Here is a 23,833-nt window from a genome sequence, read left to right as displayed (position 1 = left end):
CAGGCTAGGATGAGTCAGTGATAGAGTCACTGATACACTGATTGCTGTTGCTCTCAGCATTAGGCATTATCTTGAGAACATACCTTTAAATTCCTGTTCTCTTTTAAAAAACAAAAAATATATATATATTTCTCAACCAAGTCACCATAAATCTCAACCTGGAGGTAAGATGTGAAAAAATCTTTAAAAAGATAGCCGTTTTAAATGGTGTATAATCAATTAATAGAAAGTTTAAAAAGACATTCTGCTGCAAGCTCAAGTGACACCACACTTTTCATTTCCAGTGGCAAAATAGCGAGTATGAAACTATCTTTCTTAGTGATTCCTGCAAACAGGACAGCCCAGCTACTTATGAATTTAAGCCTGGTCTAACTCTGTAAGCATCTACATTAAAATGTAGCTCCAATCGATGTAATTTGCCCACTATGCTGACTTAATATCTCCACCTCCGCAAGAAGCGTACTGCTTAGGTCAACGTAGTTAAGTCAACGCAGTGTCAGCGTAGACACTGTGCTGCTTACATTGGCTGTTGCTGCCTTTCAGAAGCTGTCCCACAATGCCCCACACTGATAGTTAAATTGGTGCTCCTGGTGAGGATGAACACCGTCGACACAAAGAGCATAGTGTGGACATGCAGAAGCGACTTAATTAGTGTAGTGGCTGTACATCAATGTAACTTTGGACTTCTTAATTTTGTAGTGTAGACTTGCCCTTAGTCTAGTTTGGTGGGAAATAATGTTATCACTTAAGCAGAGGATATGTAACATCTAGCAATCCAGAGGAGATAAACAGATATTGACAAAGACTGAAAGAAATGAAAACAGTCCTACAATAATTATTTATGAAAAGCTGTACGAAACATGCTTTGTTTTAACATGAAATATGTTGCAAAATTTAGGGCCAGTTTCTGCCATTGTATGCACAAACATGGCTTCCTCTGACGTGAATAGAAACCTCACGCCTGCATCAGAGCAGAATTAGGACTCTTGAGAATGAAAGAGTTAATGACCACAGAACAAATAAACTTGCATGTATTATCTCTTCATGTTTAAAACTCCAACATGCTAACACATCCTTTCATTAATGAGAATGTATCTTATAAAAAAAAACTTTTTAAATTTTCCTCTTCATTTGTGCATATTTATTCAGAAATACTTGCTTAAATTTAAAAGCTTTAGATGTATCCTACCCTTCCTATGTCAAATAATCCTGTGTCTTGGGTTTTTTCTCCTTTTAGGAACAACAGCACTTTATTTATTTCTCCTTATGCATCCTTCTATCATCAGTAATCTCCCTAATCCAAAAACTTTTGAAGAAGTTCAGTTCTTCAATGGAAACAACTATCACAAGGGAATTGATTGGTAAGAAGACTAACAGAAAAAAAAGTCTCTTATTAACACATGCTAAATCACAATGGAACAATTATAGAAGTATATGTGACACCCACATAATTATCAGATGAATTTCCTATATCTGGCACTATCAGAGTGAGTTAGAAACTAATTCATAATGATGGGACACTTAATCAAGTGTTGCCCTTAATTTTATTTAGATGTTACAGTAACTGTCATAGTTTCTAGTAAACTAATACAATAGAGAACCCAATTCTGATGCCTTCTCCCCATGCTGTGTTATACCTTACTCTGCAATTTCATCATAATCATATTCATTTTAATAGATCGTACCGCCCTTTCTCAGATTGTACTACTCGTAAAGCAGGGTCTTATTCTAAATGTGGCATAATCTAGCCATCGAGACTGCTTGTGGAGTAAATTACTATTCAGCATAACAAAACGTGGCAGAATTGAGCCATTAATAAGGAACTTTAGATTGTCATTCCCCTCAGACTCATTAACATGGGTTTTTAAATCTTTAAAGAAATTATTTTGTAACGATTCATGTACCAAAAGGTACTAGCTGTCGTCACACTTATAGTAAAGCTAATATGAAGGAAGAACATTGTGAAACATATGTATTTTAAAAGGCTAATCTTGAATTGTTTAAATCATACAAAACTGTAATATGCTGCAATGAAGAATAGAAACAGAACTACACAATATATTTTTAAAAAATCACTGAGAACAACATTATCACAGTGGCTACACTTAGTTTAAGAGAAATACTGAATTACTACGTTAAAAATGTTGCGAAAACCCAGGAAACGGAAACGCTTCATTGTATATTTTTTCATACTACATAATGAAGCATGTCTCATATTGCTATTGATATTACCAGCGTTCAGATGCCTTTTATTAGCCTGAATTTCATTGCAAGATACATGTCTATTTTTGTAGTTTTTGTTTATGTCTGAGACATGTAGAGATTGTATCATAACAAAAGGTGAGGGAGGTTGCAGATTTATTTTGTTAATCCCAACATACATCTGGATGCATGGCCTATATCCATGGAAGCATTCAAATAATATATGGGATAATGAACCTATAGTGACATTGCAAGAACAAGAAGCAGAAGATAATTCTATATTGACTTTTTCTAAAACATCCATCTTGCTCTGCACAATACAAAGGACCAGCCCTTCAGCTGATGTAAATCAGTGCAGCTCCATTGGCTGGCCCACAATTGGCAAATTAGATTAGAAGTGCAAAAACAAACATATCACAATTTATACCATGTTTTTCCATCTACAGCATTTTTATGTCTGCGATGAGATTATAATCCCTATTTTGGCCTTTACACCAGGTAAAGGGACTGTAGTAGGGCTAGGGTCTTTAAAAGGCACGGTTCCAGACAGGGTAGAATTTCTCCAGCATAGCCACTGAGGAAGGCACGCAGGCTGGCATAGGGAGCATTCTGGGACTGAAGTATGTAGCACTGCTTGGATTCAGGAAGCACTGCTGCTGTAGCTGTAATGCAAGCAGCATCCCCCAACTGCCCCTCCTTCTTCCCCAAAACCGTCTAATTTATGCCAGGGACCACTCCATTCCTCAGAGCAGTGCAGAACTGGGAGGATGCAAAAGTGGCTTAAAGCCACATTCTCCTCTCCTCCCACTGGGCAGCAGGTTCTTTGGAACACCTACTAGAAGCACAGTCTAGAATCTCACTTCACATCTTTAATCTGTACACACTTTGACTTCAGATTAGGAACGCTTAGATGTGAATCTCCATCAACGCTTTTATCGTTAAAAATGCTCTCCTAGGAAAAAGAGTATTTCCAGTTATTCACTCAATATTCATTATAAGTACAATTAGTACTTTCCTTATCACTAGTGGAAATCATTGCCAATACAGTCTCAGTGTTTAGCTGTTCACATCATTGACCCCCTAGCCAGTGGTTGTTACTGTTATGATTTTAGAATGACTCTTTTGCCCAGTTGAGTTTTGATTTCTTCCATTTGTGAATTATGTTGGAAGATTAACATTTCCACGTGCTATGAAAGGCAAAATATATGTATAAGACAATTTATTATTTTCTTAATTCGAATCATTGTCTCCTTCTCCCAGGTACATGGATTTCTTCCCTACCCCTTCGAATGTCACCACTGACTTTCTGTTTGAGAAAAGTGCCAACTACTTCCATTCTCAGGAGGCTCCCAGACGAGCAGCTTCCCTGGTCCCCAAGGCCAAGATCATCACCATTCTCATTGACCCATCAGATCGGGCATACTCCTGGTATCAGGTAGGGAATGGGCAATGAAATCAAAAGCAGAGAGTGGAAACTAATTCACGCCCCTTCCTAGGAGATGTTCCAGAGGAGAGATGGGTTGGCCCCCAAAAAACAAAATCAACACCTATGTTTTAAAAAAAATGTTTAAACATATATAGCAACTTGACATATTTGTACAGACAAATGAAATAGCCAGAGCAATGCCAAAAGAGTCATATATAAAGTTAAACTAGGCATGAACTAGAAAAATCCTGATACCCTATGATGAGGTTTGCAAATAACAATATAAAGCACTTAGTTCACCATGCCAGTTGACACTCCTTCCAGCCCCATCCTGAGCACATTCACAAAAGATTACACAAGTCATAAGGCAGAGGAGAAACAGACCCTATGGTTGCATCTACACTGGCAGAATTTGGACTAGACTAGACATGCAATTCTCCATCAGTGTGGCTCCATCAATCCCAACACTGGCAGAACTGTAGTAGGGTGATCATACGTCCTAATATTACTGGGACCGTCCTGATATTAAGACCTTTGTCTTACATAGGCACCCATTACCCTCCGCTCCCGATTTTTCACACTTGTTATCTGGTCATCCTAAACTGCAGTCTGAAATGGTAGAAGGCTGTGTCTTGTCTACACCACAACTGCCAACTGTGCTACAAAGTGTAGAGCTGCACTGTGGCGACTTAAGGGTCCAACTGTTCCTATTGTATATGCAGCTCTAGTGTCTGACTCTCCACTGCCTTGCACTAGCTGGTGCATACCTTTGCCAAGTGATTGCAAAAGTATGTGTGAAATGCTACCAGTTCTGAATGTTTCAATAAATTAGGCTCTATATGGTTTTAACATGGGCTTGTTGGTCTCTACAAACAGTTAACTGAGTGTGTGGGTAATATCCCTTCTTAGTAAAATAGTTGATTCTTAGATTTTTAAGGCTAGAATGGATCATTTGGTCTGATCTCCTGCATAATACAGGCCACATAATTTCACCAAGTGCTCTCCTTCCTCAAGCCCACAACACCTGAGAATGGAGAGAACCATAGATAATCTTCCATTGAAACAGCCATAGGTTTTTGGTTTGTCTTGGGTGGTTGGGTAATGTGTATGTTGATGGTGGTGGTGATGTTATTATTAAGGGTATGATAGCCATGACTAACATTTGAAAATGAGACCATTATTCATCTAGGATATTTCATTACAGTAACACAATAGCAGTGCAGCTACAATTTGCTAAATTCTTAACTATGTTTGGAAGTCTGAAATAGTACAGTTTTCACTTCTTTACTCAAGTATGGCTTAATTTACTAGCTAATTATAGGTTTCAGAGTAGCAGCCGTGTTAGTCTGTATTCGCAAAAAGAAAAGGAGGACTTGTGGCACCTTAGAGACTAACCAATTTATTTGAGCATAAATAAACTAGACTGCTGAATTGGAATTAATTTGCAAACTGGATACAATTAATTTAGGCTTGAATAGAGACTGAGAGTGGATGGGTCATTACACAAAGTAAAACTATTTCCTCATGTTTATTCCCACCCCCCACCACCCCCCGCTGTTCCTCAGAGGTTCTTGTCAACTGCTGGAAATGGTCCACCTTGATTATCACTACAAAAGGTTCCACCCTGCCCCCACTCTCCTCCTGGTAATAGCTCATCTTAAGTGATCACTCTCGTTACAGTGTGTATGGTAATACCCATTGTTTCATGTTCTCTATGTATATAAATCTCCCCACCGTATTTTCCACTAAATGCATCCAATGAAGAGAGCTGTAGCTCACGAAAGCTTATGCTCAAATAAATTAGCTAATTATAGCTATTTGTCTCTCAATTTTGTATGCTAGCACCAGCAATCTCATGAGGACCCTGCAGCTTTGAAGTTCAATTTCTATGAAGTGATTACATCAGACCATTGGGCTCCCTCAGAGTTAAGAACTCTCCAGAAGAGATGTCTCATCCCTGGGTGGTATGCTACCCATATAGAAAGATGGCTAACTCACTTTCCCACTTCCCAGGTAATTTCCCGCTAGCCATTTCACAAAGCTCACTGATTTTGGGAACAACAATCTCAACTTATACCATTATTGCATATAAGCTTGTGATGCTTTTTCATTGATTTTTGGAAAAAATTCAAGGAAAATCTATATAAACAAATGCTTAGATAAAATTCATCTTTACAAAAACGCTCCCAGAATACCTATTTCATGACAAAAAACAGGTTAACACAATGCACACCTATGGATGCTCCATACTCTCAATCATACCTTCTGCCCCTACAAAGAAAAATGGGTATGGAAGGAAAAGGTATATGTAGGGTAGTAAGCAACCTCCCCTGTGACTGCCTCATCTGACCAGGACTTAAAGAAACTCTGTGGAGAAACTAGGAAGCACAGACTGTGTCTTCTAGTTAGTCTAAGTGCTAGAAAGCCAAAAAGATCTATAGAGTCTGTTTCTTTCCATGGCTGGCCTTTTCTGTTACATGGCCTCAAGTTGTACTACAAAGGGGGGAAATAGACTAGACCCATTGTTAGTAAGTGAAAGGAGGACTGGGTTTGTCAGTGACTTGTATCAGCTCCCTTTAGTCCTGCTTCTCTTTTGATAAGCAATAAGTACCGGCCTACAAGCAGAATGGGATGCAAAGTTCACAAAAAAATATGCCTGCAAGTTGGGGGATCTATGGCAGGTAGGACTTCCTGCAGAAAGTTGTTTACTCTCTCTGGTCCTGCTAAGGGAGGGTGCATAACACTGTCCCACAAATTTCAGAACATGCATGGGATTCTGGGTCCCCAAGAGAGCCAGGACTCCAATTACCTGTTTGCTTTCTCTGTTCTTAAGGCTGGGCCTCCTGCTCCTAAGACATATGTTAAAGTTTCTCCCCCCTGCAGTAGTTAATTTCATCACAGTGAATGCAGACCCTGCTGTTAAGCATGCACATATTTCTTGTAAAATTGGCTACCGCCATGTTTGCCTAGTTGCAGTGATTAATTTTACAAGATACACAACAATGTGAACTCATTCTTTATAGAGTGCGTACAGAAAGTGCACTTATTGTGCTTACTAATGTGCACTCAAAAAAGTCAATAATTCATAAGCCCTCACAATAAATATGAAACATACCCATCCAAGTTAGTTATTATCTGTACAGTTCTGTACTGCAAAAGCTTCTATATATAACTTTACCAACTAGACTCAAAGTCCAGTTCAGCACTGAGGTAGCTTTGCATCAGACCAAATTTTGTTAACGTACTTTTGAAAGATCTGCAATAATTATATACTGATTATCAGATACTGTCAATCTACTGCATCTGCATAGTGGTTACTATTTAATTACTAGATATTTATGTGCTTATTTCTCTAAAAGCTCAGTGTGTATTTTAATGCTTTTGAATATTTTGTATGTCTGACTTATCTAATCAAGCTTTTTTAAATCTGTTTTTCTCAGTATTCTGTAAATCTTTGAGATTTTTATTTTATTCTTTGCTTGTGCATGCAAAAATAACTATATTGGGGAGAACAATGTAGGCATCCAAGCGGTTCCCTCAGTTGCCAGATGCAAGACTATACATCTCCAGCAAGATGCAGAGCTGAAAGAAATTAAGGCTAGAAACAGCTGAATTGCACGACTGCTATTGATGCCATATTATCTCAAATCCACCTTGCCTTCAGTTGTGTCACAGAGGAAGTGAGGTAGCTTAGTTTATTGAACTGAGTCTTTTGTCTTAAATGGACAATCTATCCTTACAGTTGCTAATTATTGATGGACAGCAGCTAAGAAGTGACCCAGCGACAGTGATGGATGAAGTACAGAAGTTTTTGGGAGTCTCACCTCATTATAATTACTCTGAAGCTCTAACGTGAGTCTGTAACAGTTTAATCTCTTCTGTTGTATATGATTATGTACATCCATACATCCCACATACAATTTATCATCAGTTACAAACAAAAAATTACATTAAAAGAATATTAAGTTTGCAAGGTCAAGCACTCAAAAATCAGCCCCTTTGAGTATATCCATTCTGATACAGTCTTTCATGATAAGATCACATACTATTTTACCTATAGGACCCCTGCCTCATTCAGTGCACAGGATAGATGGCGCTCACTGAATGAACAACTAGTCCATTTCTCCCCACACCCATAGCTCAATGTGAGGCCCCAGAATTTATTTACTTCACACCATCCAAACTCTGCTCTGAAGACAGAATTATTAATTTCTTCATGGTTGTTTCTATGGTGCTCCTCACTGTAGTTTTTGAGTACTTCACAAACATTATTCAGGTTATTTTTCACAACAGCCCTGAGAGGTGATGGGGTATTATCCCCATTTTACAGATAGGAAACAGACACAGACACCAAAGTCATAAATACACATAATCTTGCATGCCCAATTTGAGATGCATCTGGCCTGATTTTTGAGAGTTCTTAGCATTATATAGCATTTTATCTATCCAAAGCATAGCTCCCACTGGCTTCTGAGCATTCACTGCAAATCAACTGCACCTCTGCAAATCAAACACTAGGGTCTCAAGTCAGGCACCCAGAAAATGAGGAACGCACAATTAGTAATCACCTGTGAAAAGTATGGTTTAAGGGATTTGTTTAGCATCACACAGAAATTCTGTGGCTGAGGCAGTGGTAGAATCCAGTCACCTAGTGCGTCATTTAACAGCCTTAATCATGAGAGTTTCCCTTCAGCTGAAAGAGTCGTGTTTTTTGACATGAGCAAAGCAATGTATTTTTCCCTAATCTTGTGCTCAGAAATGGCTTTGCTGAAACTTCCCAAACCTGAGGAAAACACCCAACAGGGAAAATTTCAGCTTTTGAAGTTTGATGAAGTTATAAGAACAGAAAAGAGGATCTTATAATGGGAAGTGTCAGGCAGCCTTAAATATAGGCAACACTAGCTTCTCTGCCTATATTTAGTGGAAGCTCATCCCCCAGTGTGAGGCCCAAAGGCAATCAGAGGAGTAGCCTACTGTCTAGTGTGCCTTTTATACACTTTCCATTGACTTCAATGGCCCTGGATCAGTGAAGTCCTTTTTTCAAAGGTGCCTGTAATGAGTTCAGTTCAGGTCTGAGATCTACACATGTAGGAGACCTGAAAGATATAGATTTCCCCTGGATCACATGAAAGGGTGGTTAACTATCTCCCTGTCCTTTCCCAGTCCCTGCAGAGAGTTCACCATCAGCTCTCGGATCTCTGCAGGAATTTGGACTGGGTGGATATTAACCCTCCCAGATCCGCAGTAAATAAGGAAGAAGCTTTTACACTGGGCCTTTCCACATTAGGGAACCTCACTTACAGCTGACTTCCAGGGGCAAGCTCTGTACTGGGGGTATTCCATGGAGCCAAGCTCTGTATTGGGGGTATTCCACGGAGCCAAGAAACCAACAGCCTCTTATGAAGGTGAAGGGCTACAGGGGCTCTCCAAATATTCAGCATCTGCTTGGGTGGTCATTTCCTCCTACAGATTCCTATGTCTGCAGGGCTTGGGGTAATAATCCATGTCCATTCCACAGTCAGGGAGGAGGAGAAGCAAATCCTACACTTTTCCATCTCCATAGGAGTGATACAGGGAGGAATGATACAACTATAGGAGTGACATAACTCCAGCAGGGAAGTTTTCATCTCCCTCACACCGCCTCCAGTTTTACTTAAGGGTAATACTGCAATGGTTCCTCGTCAATCTTTTCCAGAACAAACAACACTTGTGGGTTATACTGATCCTTATACTAAGTATAAGCCCAGAATTGTGCAGGCTTCTTTTTTTTAAAAAAAAAAGTCTCTTAAAAAACATTGCTTTTCAAAATAGCTTTTCCTAGGTAAACAGTTTCATTTTCTGGAATGTAATTTTGTAAGTCCTTGGTTCATAATGTGTACAAAGTGCTGGCAGGAATTTTGAATACATAGCTAAGCTCCTGATGTTTGCATACCTGCCACACTGCACATCTTCCATGCCTTTTGTTATGTGTTCAATATATTTGGGGACAAAATTTTCCCTTCGGTAACTAAACTGAAGTCAGTGGAGTCACATACAAGGTATAAAGTTGGTATCACCTTTATTTAAACAGGAAAATGAGTTGTAAACAGTTCTATAAAATTGTACAATCACAGTTCAGAAACACTGAGAACGCAAGTGTGTGGAGGAAACACACAGGTTTGCATGGAAGAGGAAACAACATTAAACAACGTGGTAGCTTCACATTAAGAATGTCAATATAAAATCAATTGGATAGGCTCCTTCAAAGTCATTGCTGTTTATTAAGCATACAACACACATTTTTAAAATTGTCAGAATGCAAGCCAAGGACCCAACTGTGCAAATACTACTGGACAACAAGCTTATTGCCATATGTAATCCATAAACATCAATATGGCTTCTCACAGGAGTGTGAAATTCACCCTGGTGCAAAGAATAAGGGCTGCGCACCACTTAAATGCTACTGAAGCCCTTGAAATAGGATGCAAGTGAGACATAAATGCTGCTTATGGCCCTGCACAGAGGTAAATATCATTCAGCAGTTAGTAAGCACTCTATCCAGCACTAAGTGAGTGCAGAATTAAATCCTAACCTATCATCCTTCACATACACTACTAAACCAGACTGGGGTTTATCCTTTTATTATTCTGATGCATTTGTAAAAACTAAAATTAAACTAATGTTGTAAGAGTTAATTCCTGTCTGTACATATGCTCTGTGATCCTCAAGTAAAAAAATGCTAAAGAAAGATGTCACAATCCACAGGATCGGTGCTACATTTCCAGCTTTGAAACAGTCTCTAGGAGGACCCCCTTCAGTGTGCCAGATCCTGAAGGGGTCTGTCTCTCCCTTCATAGGTTAGGCCTCACCACGTCCTTAGATTGAACCTCTGGGCCTTCAGCACTTCTGCTTCACACCGTGAGCTCTGATCAGCAAGTCCAACTTTGCAGGGAAACTGTGGAGCTGCCAGTCTCCTCTGGCTCTGAGGAGTCTAGGTGACACATGCACTTTTGATGTGAGACTCAGAGGGCATCTCTGTGAAAAGATCAGAGGGGTGTGTGTATGTATGTGTGTACACTAAGGTATACCTTCCACAGAACTTTATGTAAGAGCAACAATACGGGGAAACCTGGGTGGGAAAACCTGGTAGAGATTTGTACACTCTTTGGGGATTAATGCACCTCACCAAGTATTCGTAATGATACTCAAACACTGTCAAAACAGTAGGGTTTATTAGCCAACTGGAACACTGCATAGGAAGACCTTAAGTTAGCTTAGAGAAAGAAAGGCTAAAGCATAGAGTAAATCCATTTTGGTTAGCTCAGAGCCCAGCCAAACTGTAATGAACCCCATTGTTCAAGCTTTCTCTGTCTCTGTCTGACCTTCTTGGTCAGTCCCAGGTGAGAACCCCAACTCCCTCCAGCAGCCAACTCTTATCCTCCCACTTCACACCTTCCCAGTCCTTTGTTCTCTAGCTGGGGTCTTTTCTCAGCTTTCCTGCTGAGAGGTGGGAAAATCCATAACCCTCTTGGCCATTGGTTACTAGGTGGCAATGTCCTGGTGATTGCGTTTTCCATTGTCTTCCATGATTTTCCATTGATTGGGAGTCAACCTCCACCAGTTCCTTTTTTAATGACCCATTCAGGCTCAGACATTCATATGTATGTCTCCCAGCCTTCCCTGCGAGTGGAGTCCTTTTCCCCCACCCCAGCTAGCCATACAAAATGTAGGGGAAACTGAGGCACCCATAAGATTCGTAAAACTACTACAGAAAATTTCCACTTCATTACAAAAGGTAAGATCAGTGTTTGTGGGAGCAAGGAGGAGTCTGCCATGTAAATCTGGTAAATTGCACATCCAGATACCTGTCTGAATGCAGTTACTGGATTTGCTGGCAAATATTACATTAGATGTGTAGTTACCTAATTTGCCTCAGCAAATATCTATTTGCATGTGCAAGTACCCCTCAGAGGTTCAAAAATTAATACAGCCTCACTCACCAAGTCCCCCGTTCCCCCCCACACACACACACACTTTTTATTTTAAAGATACATCCCTATCCAGTTTTCTAGCTGCATCCTCTTGGCCACAGGATGTCCCTGCCTTGCCCTGACTGGCTGGTAGGAGAGGGCATTAAACACATTGTTTCCAACACATGCTCTGCAGCATTTTGAACTGGTGGTTCCTTTGTGGATTTTTCTTCCCTCTCCTCACCCTTGAGGCAGAGAGAAGTGGGGATTGTGTGTTCACATGGTTAACAGAGAGGCTCAGTAGCTGTGTTTCCCACTCAGAGAACAAAGGGGCTAGAGAGGTTAGAGAGAAAAATGGCCAGGCAGCACTAAACTGCTGCTTTTCACAGAGGGGAAAGCCAGGTACAAGCTAATACAGATCTAATCTGATCTGTCTAGATTCTTATACAGCACTCTCCTGACTGGAGCAGACATGATGCAAGAACTGTTGCTTCCAAGTCTCCTGTCAGACAGTGCTTCAGCGAGAGAGAGAGAGAGAGACAGAGAGAGAGACTATTTTGGAGAATGGAGGAATGGGATATTAAGCCAAAATGTGAGTCCTCTGTTACAATTAGCTCTGCTGACAGGAGAAACCCTCTCTATGCCTGGATCACCCTCTCCCCCACACTGGAAAAGGTTGTCCATCTTCCCTCATACCCAATCTTTATGGGAGGAGGGAAAGAAGACATAGTGGCCCTGTCGGAGTGGTGAGATGAACATGACCCCACTCTGCACTTGTCCTTGTTGAACCTCATCAGATTTCTTTTGGCCCAATCCTCCAATTTGTCTAGGTCACTCTGTACCCTATTCCTATCCTCCAGCATATCTACCTCTCCCCCCAGTTTAGTGTCATCCACGAACCTGCTGAGAGTGTAATCTATTGTTTTATCAACCAGGCAAGGTACTAACAAGCTTCTACAAGACTTTATTTTCAAAGTGGAAACCTCTTTACCAAGCTGCTGCTGCACCTCCTGTAGCTTTCTCCCAGCCTCTCAACTCCTCCCCGCTCCTTCCTGTTTCCTGTCCTTTCAGACTCCCAACAGCCAGTGCTCCCAATTCTAATAATTACAAGCAACATCTAAACACCACATCTATCCCATCATCCAGATCATTATTAAAGATGTTGAATAAAACCAGCCCCAGGACTGACTCCTGGGGCACTCCGCTTGATACCGGCTGCCAACTAGACATTGAGCCATTGATCACTACCCGTTGAGCCCAACAATCTAGCCAGCTTTCCATCCACCTTATAGTCCATTCATCCAATCTGTACTTTTTTAAACTTGCTGGCAAGAATACTGTGGGAGACTGTATCACAAGCTTTACTAAAAATCAAGATATATCTCGTCTACCGCTTTCCCCATATCAGAGCCAGTTATCTCATCGTAGAAGGCAATCAGGTCAGGCATGACTTGCCATTGGTGAATCCATGTTAACTGTTCCTGATCACTTTCCTCTCCTCCAAGTGCTTCAAAGACACATGCTACCTCTGCTCATGTTAGTATGCTAAAAATATCAGAGTGTGTGCAGTGGCATGGGCTGTCTACCCAAGTACAATCCCACCAACTCCCTGGGTATGTATTCAGGTGGTCATCTTGAGCTGCCACCCATGTTCCTGTGGCCAGATTACCAAGCCAGGGGGTTGGGTGGGACTGTACTCGGGTAACTAGCCCACACTGCTGCAGTCACAGTATTTTTAGTGTGCTGGCTTGTGCAGAGCTAACACGTCTGTCTACTTCGGCTGTGAAGCTGGCCCCCAGCTGTTGTGTAAACATACCATAAGCTATCATGGAGCTGGGAGACACGTGAACACCAGAGCCAGGGCAGCAGCAAAGATGCCTCTAACCTCCTGTGAATCCCTGGGGGTTGCTAAGTGAAGGGCAAGTAGCTCTTTCCATGATGGAGCAAACCTTGAAGGCTTTTTTGTGGAGGAGAAGCAGTTAGTGTGCTTGCCTGAACTCAGGATACCCAGTCCAATTCTCTGCTCTGCTACAGACTTCCTGTGTGACCTTGGGAAAATCACGTGGTCTTTCTCTGCTGCCATTCCTCATCTGTAAAATAAGGATAATAGCACTGCCCTACCTCACAAGAGTGCTGTGAGGATAAATACATTAAACATTGTGAGGCTCTCAGTTACTATATTAACAGAGGCTATATAAGTTCCTTAGATAAGGTAGGGAAGGAGGATAGGTGCTGGGCAGGGGGAATTACAAAATATGAGGTCTCATTAGCTCTCTTTTGAAAAATTGAGTTACAGCTAAGACTAACACTGTATCCTTAAGTATTTCCATTGCACCCAAATACAGTATCACATAACATACTTTGCACAAAATGTACAACTTTATACAGTCCCAAGAACGTGAACAAAATGGGGTGCTTAACTGAATTGCTTGGCTTTTTCATTCTATAATTTTGGACTTTCCCATAATGTTGAATATACTCATACTGAGACAGAAATGTTAGGGCATAGTACTACAGTTTTCCTTTAGCACAGCACACTATATTACTTCTTCTCTTGGGAAATTAGTGCAAGCCAGCCAAAGTACTTCACTATGCAATGAGCAGATTGAAAAGTCCAAAATAGAAATGAATCTACCATCAATATATCCATTTAATCAATGACTGGTTTAATTTTAATTGATATAATTACCGTGAAAATTTAGGCTAGAAGGATTAGCCCTGGGATAACAGGCTGGGCAGGGGGTAAAAAAGATCCCCCTCCCCGTCCCCCTCTCCTGAAATGAGTTCACATATGTGCAGTAGCAAATTGCAGGTGCGTTGGTGTTTAAGGAATAGGCCCAGGGCAACAAAACATTCTGAAACTAATTAACTTTACATTTCAGCCAATTATACTTCATCCTTCTTAAACAGCTGCTGAACAGCAAAAACGTAAACCTGTTCAATGTTTTATGCATGCTGCCAAGTCCCATAGCAATAAATTCAAAACTTAACCCTATATTTTGCTTGTTTCCTTAGTGTGTTAATGCCGTAATCTAACATTCCTATATCTTTGATTTTAAACACATGATGATCAGACTTCAAATTTCTGCAAAGATTGTTTAGAGACAGTGTTTATGCTGATGCCTGTCTTGGAATGAAAGTGACATCTAGAACCAATTACATGAGGCAACCAGCCCTCCAGGTGTAGTGATACATTAATGGCAAACCAACCACTTCTTCCAGAGGATCTAAACACTGCTTTAGTTGCCTCAAAAATACACAACTAAGAAATATGTTGTTAAAAAAGTACTACTGGCAGATGTGTGCATGCACATAGAGGAGACCAGATCTAGCTTCCACTTAAGTCAACATGGTCCATAAGTCTTTTTTCAAATCTCTGGCACTTCCAGTGGACCAAGTTCTGACCTGGAAAAGTGTGTGATATCACAAGTCCAGTCAAGTGCCTCTTCTTGACCATTCACAAGACTTCTGTGAAGGGAATCGATTCTGGATCCCGTGTATTTTAGGCTTCCTGAGTATAACAGTCCAGTCACTCTCTGCCATTGGCTTGAGATCCCTGGCACACTCTCAGGATGCAGATTCCCTGTCTAACACGCCTTCCTGAGAGTTTAGACAATGTAGCTCACTGCCCAGCACTCGGACACCAGACTTTTCTGGCTCCCCTGTAGCTTAAACATGCCTTATCTCAGAACCTCCTGAAGGTGTGAGGTGCTGGGTTACAATTTAACTCTCAGCGCACGTATGATAAGGTATACCACATAACACACAGTCTTTTCACAGGATTCAAAACACAGCATTGGTCTTTGTTTAATAACTTAAGAAATACATATCTATATAAAAATCATAAATCCTGCATGTATTTCTGTGCTTCCATTTCCTCAATACTCCAGCACATTCTTTGGGCTGGGATCCAGGTTACCTGGGACTATCCAGCAAGTTCATTGTGGTGCATGGCTTGCTTTTTTTTTTTTTTTTTTTAAAAACATGGAGCCTTTTCTCCCAGTGTACCTACTGACTCTGGCCTGTGATGGGATGTTAGATGGGGTGGGATCTGAGTTACTACAGAGAATTCTTTCTTGGGTATCTGGCTGGTGATTCTTGCCCACATGCTCAGGGTTCAGCTGATCGCGATATTTGGGGTCAGAAAGGAATTTTCCTCCAGGGCAGATTGGAAGAGGCCCTGGGGTTTTTTGCCTTCCTCTGCAGCATGGGGCATGGGTCACTTGCTGGAGGATTCTCTGCACCTTGAAGTCTTTAAACCATGATTTGAGGACTTCAATAGCTCAGACATAGGTGAGAGGTTTATTGCAGGAGTGGGTGGGTGGGTGAGATTCTGTGGCCTGCATTGTGCAGGAGGTCAGACTAGATGATCATAATGGTCCCTTCTGACCTTAATATCTATTAATCTATGAATCTCCTTACCCTCTCCTGCCCAAACTTCTTGTGTATCCATCAGACATTCCCTCTGAGTTCACTTTAAATGCCTTCTTTGTCACCTCTGTCTTTGTCCTGCTTAGGGAATTGCCACTCTCTATTTCCTGACCCCTTCAGACAAGAGAAGGAAGTGTCTTTCAAACAGCTCATGGAAACTCACTTAGCATATCTATTGTCCCATCAAAGCACAGTAGTTAAAGTTAAGTACTCCCTGTTGTCCTTAGTCTGTTGTATATTTGCTCTACGTTCTTTCTGCAATGGTGGATATGCTTTGGGACAGCGGCTATCTGAGACTATCTAGTAAGTAGAATTCATACATTGTACAGATACCCCAAAAACATCACACATGGGGCTCTGTAGACTCTTTGGAGAAATGGATATCTTCAAGCAATTGATAATGTTCTCAAACATGTATTTCACTGCATAAATTGTTCTTGAGCATACAGTGGCTGTCTAAGACACTGTAATATCAGTTCTCTCCCTACTTGGAAGAAGTAAAACATCCGAGATATCACATAGCTGGCTAACTGACTATTTAGTGGCTGAAGGTTCTTCCATAATTAAACCTTTCATAAGATATTATCCCTTTTAGGTTTGACCCTCAGAAAGGCTTTTGGTGTCAGCTGCTGGAAGGAGGGAAGACCAAATGCCTGGGAAAAAGCAAAGGCCGAAAATACCCACCAATGGATCAAGAGGTACCACTTTTCTAGAGATCTGAGTTACAGTTTGTGAAAAACTCATGCAGCATCATGCTTGGGGCTCAGGAATAAAGGATGGTTCATTTTTTTTAATGTTTTTTTTTTTTTTAAAACCTACAGTTCAGGATAACCACACCTGTATTTGTCCAACAAATGCATTCATACTCAGGCTTTTAGCTTCCCAGTCATTGCTTCTTTGTGTGGTGATGCATGTCCCTGCTGACTGGGACATTTCCAGGCTGCACAGATGTGAATTCTCCCAGCAAACTCAGACAGTGAAAGCTGACCTGCTTGCTTTCTCTTCACTCATGCTAATAAGCTTACTGGTGATCATCCCAACTCCAGCATTGCCTGTGGCAGGTGGTTAGTCCTTCAAACCCCACAAAGGCATCTCTTCTATGGTCACATAACAGCCTCAGCTCAGAACTAGCACACACTTGAAGACTTTGATCCATCTTTTATACAATTATGGGGTCTTTCATCTGGAGTTTCAAGAAGCAGGTAACCAATAAACAAAGGGTTTTTCTCCATACATTTACATTAGTCAGTCTCCTAGAAAAGTTGCATACAATCCCACAAGAACCTAAACAAATGCATTTTAATACAATGGATCCAAAAGATATTGAATTCAGTTTAATAAGGTTTAACTTAATAAGGTTTGTCCAGGAAATTTTCCTGTCACAATGATACTAAGAGAACTGAAATTGTGGGCCATAAAAATGTGGACACTGTTCCTTTAAGAATTTTACCTGGTTTGTCTCTTTGCTTTTTCAGCAAGATTGTTCCCCACAAGGGTGCCAATTTTTAATGTAAATTATCTTTGTTCCTTTTCCCCTCTTCCCTCAGTCTAGAGCTTTTCTTTCAAGCTACTACAGAGATCACAATGTGGAACTGTCTAAACTACTGCACAGATTGGGACAACCCCTGCCATACTGGCTGAGACAGGAGCTTCAGAAAGTGAGATAGCACTGATGTTCAGAGGACCAAAGTCTCTAATGACAGTTACTGGCACCATAAAACCCCTCGCTTCCCCGACTCACTTGTGATTGTCAGTACACGACCTCATGAATAACTGTCTCAAAATTAAATACAAATATAAAACTGTTTATATATGCACGCGCTGACAGCTATTAGCATCAACTCCTTTGTCAGCTTCTGGGACACAATATGGAGCTATATGGCATTATTCTTTATCCAGCCTGGGACTCATGCATAGTCTAGTCCCTCTGTTTACCAGAAAGTTCCAGAAACTGTATGTATGATTGATAGTCTTCATCATATATGACAAATTACAGCCTGTCAGGACACAAGCAAAGAACAGAAACATCTCTCGGTGGATTGTGAGGTTGGTTGAATTTAATAGTTTTCTGTATTTTTTTCTTTTGGCCTGATCCTTCAAGGTGGGTTTTTTTGGAGCAAACAAAAGGAAACAAAGTTGTCAATCAAAACATGTGATAACCATGAACCAGCTGGGTCAACAACAGTCTAGACAGCCCAAACTGTTGATATGTATTGGTGGGCTCCGAGTAGCCACACTGTCCCTGTCCAGTTTTCTTCCCTCCTCCTTGGATACAGTCCTTGTCCACTTAGGACACTAGATGTGTCTCATATTCCTGCCCATTGCCCATGTCCCTCTTCTCCCCCTCCCCCTTCCAGACCTCCTGGGCACTGTCCCTGCCTCCAGCTTCCATATGAGGAGCCCAGAAGCAGAAGATGTGTGTACGAGATGGAGGAGATAGCGCAGTCAGGCTGGAGTGAGAGTTGTGGAGGGATCAACCATGCTTTTTGAGTAATAGAGTTTAAGGCCACAAGGGACCACCATCTAGTCCGACCTCCTGTATAGCATTGGCCACCAACACTACCCACCATCCACACTCTAACCTCAAACACTGAAATTTAACCAAAGTATTACAGCTCACAGGAGACGAGATTGTTATTTGTCACAGGCAGATAATAGAAGGGACCAAAGTGCAATGGTAGTTGGGGCCCCTGCAATGGTAAAGAAATAATTAAAATATACCCATGTAAACCTGTCAAGTGACCCACACCCACGTGCTGCAGAGGAAGGTGCAAACATCCAGGGTCACTTCCAATCTGATTTGAACGAAATTCCTTCCAGATGCCACAGATGGCAATCAGTTAGATTCCGAGCATATAAACAAAAACAAGAAAGAAAAATGCTAAGTGCCACCTCAGAGCCCTGGCCCTCCCTGTCCAATGGCCCATCTCCAGCCATGGCCATCCCTGATGCTCCAGAGGAAGGAGATAAAAAACCTCCCAGAAAATATTGGGGGAGGGAAAAATCCCCTTTTGACTCCTGCTAGTGGCCAGCAAGAACCCTGAAGCATAGGCTTTCAGGAACAAAAGATATAAACTGGAAGTGAGACTTTTAGAATCATAGAAGATTGGGTTGGGAGAGACCTCAGGAGGTCATCTAGTCCAACCCCCTGCTCAAACAAGGACCAACCCCAATTAAATCATCCAGCCAGGGCTTTGTCAAGCTGCGGCTCAGGCTTTTTGAGCCCTGCCCCCTACCACCACAAGCAACACAATCTGGAAAAAATACTTTTGAGCCAAACTCATGATTTTTGGAGGGTTCTGATTCCTAATTTTTGAATATTTAGGTTTCATATTTAGGTTTTGAATGTTAGTCTGTATCAGCAAAAAGAACAAGGAGTACTTGTGGCACCTTAGAGACTAAGAAATTTATTTGGGCATAAGCTTTCGTGGGCTAAAACCCACTTCATCAGATGCAGGCAGTGGAAAATACAATATATAGAGATATATACACACACAGAGAACATGAAAAAATGGGGGTTGCCATACCAACTCTAACAAGACTAATTAATTAAGGTGGGCTATTATCAGCAGGAGAAAAAAAAAACTTTAGTGATAATCACACCACACGATCCCTTGTCTATAGCCAAGCTCTAAGATACAATCGCATTTGCTCCAATCCCTCAGACAGAGACAAACACCTACAAGATCTCGATCAAGCATTCTTAAAACTTCAATACCCACCTGCTGAAGTGAAGAAACAGACTGACAGAGCCAGAAGAGTACCCAGAAGTTACCTATTACAGGATAGGCCCAACAAAGAAAGTAACAGAACAGCACCTCCAGCCCCCAACTAAAACCTCTCCAGCACATCATCAAGGATCTACAACCTATCCTGAAGGACGATCCCTCACTCTCACCTGACCTGAAGCAAATACTCACCAGCAACCACACACGATGCAATAAAAACACTAACCCAGGAACCTATCCTTGCAACAAAGCCTGTTGCCAACTCTGTCCACATATCTGTTCAAGGGACACCATCATAGGACCTAATCACATCAGCCACACCATCAGGGGCTCATTCACCTGCACATCTACCAATGTGATCTATGCCATCCTGTGTCGGCAATGCCCCTCTGCCACATACATTGGCCAAACCGGACAGTCTCTACGCAAAAGAATAAATGGACACAAATCAGACATCAAGAATTATAATGTTCAAAAACCAGACAGAGAACACTTCAACTGCTCTGGTCACTTAAGTAACAGACTTAAAGGTGGCAATTTTGCAACAGAAAAGCTTCAAAAATAGACTCCAATGAGAAATTGCAGAACTGGAATTAATTTGCAAACTGGACACCATTAAATTAGGCTTGAATAAAAACAGGGAATGAATGGGTCATTACACAAACTAAAAACTATTTCCCTGTGCTAATTTTTCCCCTACTGTTACTCTCACTTCTTGTTAACTGTTTGAAATGGGCCATCCTGATTATCACTACAAACTTTTTTTCCTCCTGCTGCTAATAGCCCACCTTAATTGATTAGTCTCGTTATAGTTGGTATGGCACCCCCCATTTTTTATCTTCTCTGTATATATCTTCCTACAGTATTTTCAACTGCATGCATCTGATGAAGTGGTTTTTAGCCCATGAAAGCTTATGCCCAAATAAATTTCTTAGTCTCTAAGGTGCCACAAGTACTCCTCGTTCTTTTAGCTGAATATTTAGGGTTAACAATGTTGAAGAAAACTGGCGTGGTGAAAGTTTTTTGGACAAACCATTGAAAGGTTGCGGTGGGGAACCGGAGTAATTCCAAAGACTATCCGGCCAACCCATAATCTGAAAGAACATACGTGCCAAATTGCATCTGCAGCAATTCATCGGTAATTAAAAGATAATTTTGAAATGAAAAGCTCAGGAAACACCAAATGTTGTTTTGGGAGCTTTTAAAGGAATACAGCAGATGTCTTAATCTGTTGCACTTCCTTTTGGAAGGGGTGGAAACCAGCTTTTCATGTAAGAAAAATACTAAAGTATCTTTTAAAATCTCCTTTTTCTGACATCCAATTATGTCTTTAGTATACACTCCAGAGGAGGGTTTCATATCCCTTTTTGTGCCTCCTTGTTATTTATGTTTGGCTAAGTGTCATGCTACCAAGATATTCCATGTTCTCATTGATAAACTGAGACTTGATGTGGTTTTGTTAGGTGTAGCATACAATTTGAATATAAAAACAGCAGCATATTAGGGTCTAATTTCTTCTGCCTGGAACATGATCCCTCAGCACAGCCTTTGTCCAGAACACCTTTATTGTAGAAAGGTCTTTGTACACTGGCTGTAAATAATCTTGACTTTTTTTTCCCTTTAAGCAAATCATGAAATTATGCTTTTGACATCACTGACTATAACTGAGGGGCATCTGAAAAACCAATTAAATAAATATAGAATAGAAGAAGAAGAATAAAGAGCAAGCCAAACACGTTGTTAATAACAAGGAGAGCTGGAGTTTGGGGGGATGGGGGGAAATTGTGGACTGACTTTCTGTTTTATGAATTACATACCTGGCCAGGCCGACTCCTGCATCTGTGCAGAGTCTCGCTGAAATTAATTGTACATGGAGTTTACCCAGGTAGATCTTTTTGTAGGATTATACTCCTTTACATCCTTCCCCTTACTGCATCTGTATCCTTCCATGCCTGCTCTAGTATCTCTGCCTTTAAAAGGTAGAATCCAGCATGGATCAACACATGCCAGAATCTATGATAGCATATCAGATTATCAGAGCAGTAGTCATTTAACTAGAGTCAATCAGAAAAGCATCTCTAAACTTTCAAATTATGCATTGACCTCTCAAAGTCTAAAATAAAATTTCCAACTTAACTGCTATTAGCCTCCCCCCTACACCCCAATCAAACAAATTCCCTCCAAGATATGGAATCAGTTTGCCAACTTTCCCCAGAACAAATTAAAATGGCTGAATTATAAACTCTGGGGGAAGGACAAGTTTGTATAGTAAAAACAATGAGAGCGCTGATTTTGGATGTTATGAGGCTGTAGGGACATGATTTGAAGACAGAAATAAAGAATGCTTTGTAGTATCAAATTATATCCCTGCATCCATGTTTTGTTCGTATTTGTACTCATTTTTGAGTGAATAATTCTTATGAAAAGTGCTGAATTGACAGACCATTCAATAGAAGAGCCACAGAACTGGCACAGATAGCATCAGTAAAGCTCCTCCACACCATCCTGCTAATGTGAGTTAGTCCTTTTCTGGATAAACCCCTTCCAACATGAAGATGGTAGCATAGTCTCTTTGCAACCACTGTATACTCATCTTCACTGAGGAACTTTCAGAATATGTCCATCCTCACAAGTATCACATAATAAAACCTACCTTTAAAATAAATACTTCTTATCACATGTACTGCAATATAAACCAAAGGCAAATAGGCCCTCCAACATTATGTTAAAGACATATATTCTCAGAAGACAAATTTTCCCTGTAAATGAAACAATTCTTACCTTTTTTTAATATTCTCTTTTCTTCCAGAGTATCCTTTTAATGCGACTGCTAAGGTGTGGACCTATCTACAGATTGGATCCCCCATCACTATCATATCTGGAAAAGCTAGCAGAAAATAAGGATTTGCAAACAAAGGAGATTCTTAAGTGTTCAGTGTTCCAGTGACTGGATACTTTTTATAAAAACATAATCAGCATCATTTGGAAATATTTTTTTTAAAAAAGTCCTAGTCAAAGATCTGAGACACGGGCAAAAAGTTAATGGCCTTGCCTACAGCGGTTTTTTTTGTTTCTATTTCTATCTGACAACAGCACATCCAGTCTAACTCTGGTATATACTTGAGGTTTGGGAAAAAGCAAAATAAATTTTGATCACAAAGTATTTTTGGTTGGGGGGGGAGAAAATCTGTCTTTTCTGAAATTGTTTTAAGTAATTGTGTATACACCTTCTTTGTTCTTCTCACTTCTACAGAATAAACACCTCTGCTGGTACATCAGATGTGAGCACTTATTTTTTCCTTATACCTTCTACAGCTGTCATAGCTAAACCAAAATACTGCTATTTGTTTGACCTCTGACTTATATTTCAAGTTGTGCACGGGCTCAGCTACTCTTCCCTTCTGCATCCATACTGTGCCTCCACCCATCCTCCACACTGCAGCCTCTGATGCTTTGGGATTTTCAGCTTCTTGTAGACCTAATCATCTGCCTCACTCGTTGTCCCCCAGCTTTTGGGCAGAGAACAATAATTTTAGCATCTGGCTGCCTATGTACATATGGTGGTAAATTTTATACATGGTGGAAATGACTTTCAAAAGAATTAGGCATGCATGCTTCTACCTGAATTCAGTGAGAACCATGGCTACTCAGCTGCTCAGATAATCAGGCCCTCATTATTGAATATTCATTGGTGCAGTGACTTGGACAGAACTCTCCGGTGTCTCAGGTGAATGCTGTAATTACCAACCTACAGTCTCTCTCTATATATAAAATTGGACAAGTCCAATTTGAGAGTGCCTTACCTCAGATTACCCAATGGACTAGTGGTTAGGCCACTTTCCTGGAAAAGAAAGATGTGGGTTCGAGTGCAGTGTCAAATCAGGCAGAGCAGGGATTTAAATCTGGGCCTTCAGGTGAGTGGCCTAACCACTGGGCTATTGGTCTCTCTCTTGTTCTTTTTCCACAAGAGAGGACTAACGTGGCTTAGATAACTTCAAGAGACTGTTTACAGCTGAGAATCTCAAGCAGAAATAGGTGCCTACAGCACAGATCAGTAGGATTTATAAACCTAAGTACCTTTGAATCTGCCCTGTCTT

At 40.8% G+C, this 23,833-nt stretch overlaps 1 protein-coding gene across 1 annotated transcript in view; it reads left to right on the top strand.

The window, feature by feature from the left end:
- The window catches only part of LOC140910323 (bifunctional heparan sulfate N-deacetylase/N-sulfotransferase 4), a 159,399-nt gene extending 136,402 nt beyond the window's left edge, over nucleotides 1-22,997 (top strand). The window contains exons 8-14 of the mRNA XM_073340978.2: nucleotides 1,238-1,361; nucleotides 3,463-3,637; nucleotides 5,471-5,641; nucleotides 7,371-7,480; nucleotides 16,604-16,706; nucleotides 17,556-17,666; nucleotides 22,546-22,997. Of these exons, the coding sequence (XP_073197079.1) occupies nucleotides 1,238-1,361; nucleotides 3,463-3,637; nucleotides 5,471-5,641; nucleotides 7,371-7,480; nucleotides 16,604-16,706; nucleotides 17,556-17,666; nucleotides 22,546-22,683 (932 nt within the window). The 3' untranslated portion in view covers nucleotides 22,684-22,997. The remainder of the gene's footprint in view (nucleotides 1-1,237; nucleotides 1,362-3,462; nucleotides 3,638-5,470; nucleotides 5,642-7,370; nucleotides 7,481-16,603; nucleotides 16,707-17,555; nucleotides 17,667-22,545) is intronic.
- Nucleotides 22,998-23,833: the final 836 nt, after the last annotated feature.

The sequence above is a fragment of the Lepidochelys kempii genome, chromosome 4 (assembly GCF_965140285.1).
Source record: "Lepidochelys kempii isolate rLepKem1 chromosome 4, rLepKem1.hap1, whole genome shotgun sequence".
In the NCBI taxonomy this organism is placed as follows: Eukaryota; Metazoa; Chordata; order Testudines; family Cheloniidae; genus Lepidochelys; species Lepidochelys kempii.
The sequence above is the reverse complement of the archived record's forward strand: the minus strand, read 5'-3'. Positions and strand labels throughout refer to the sequence as shown.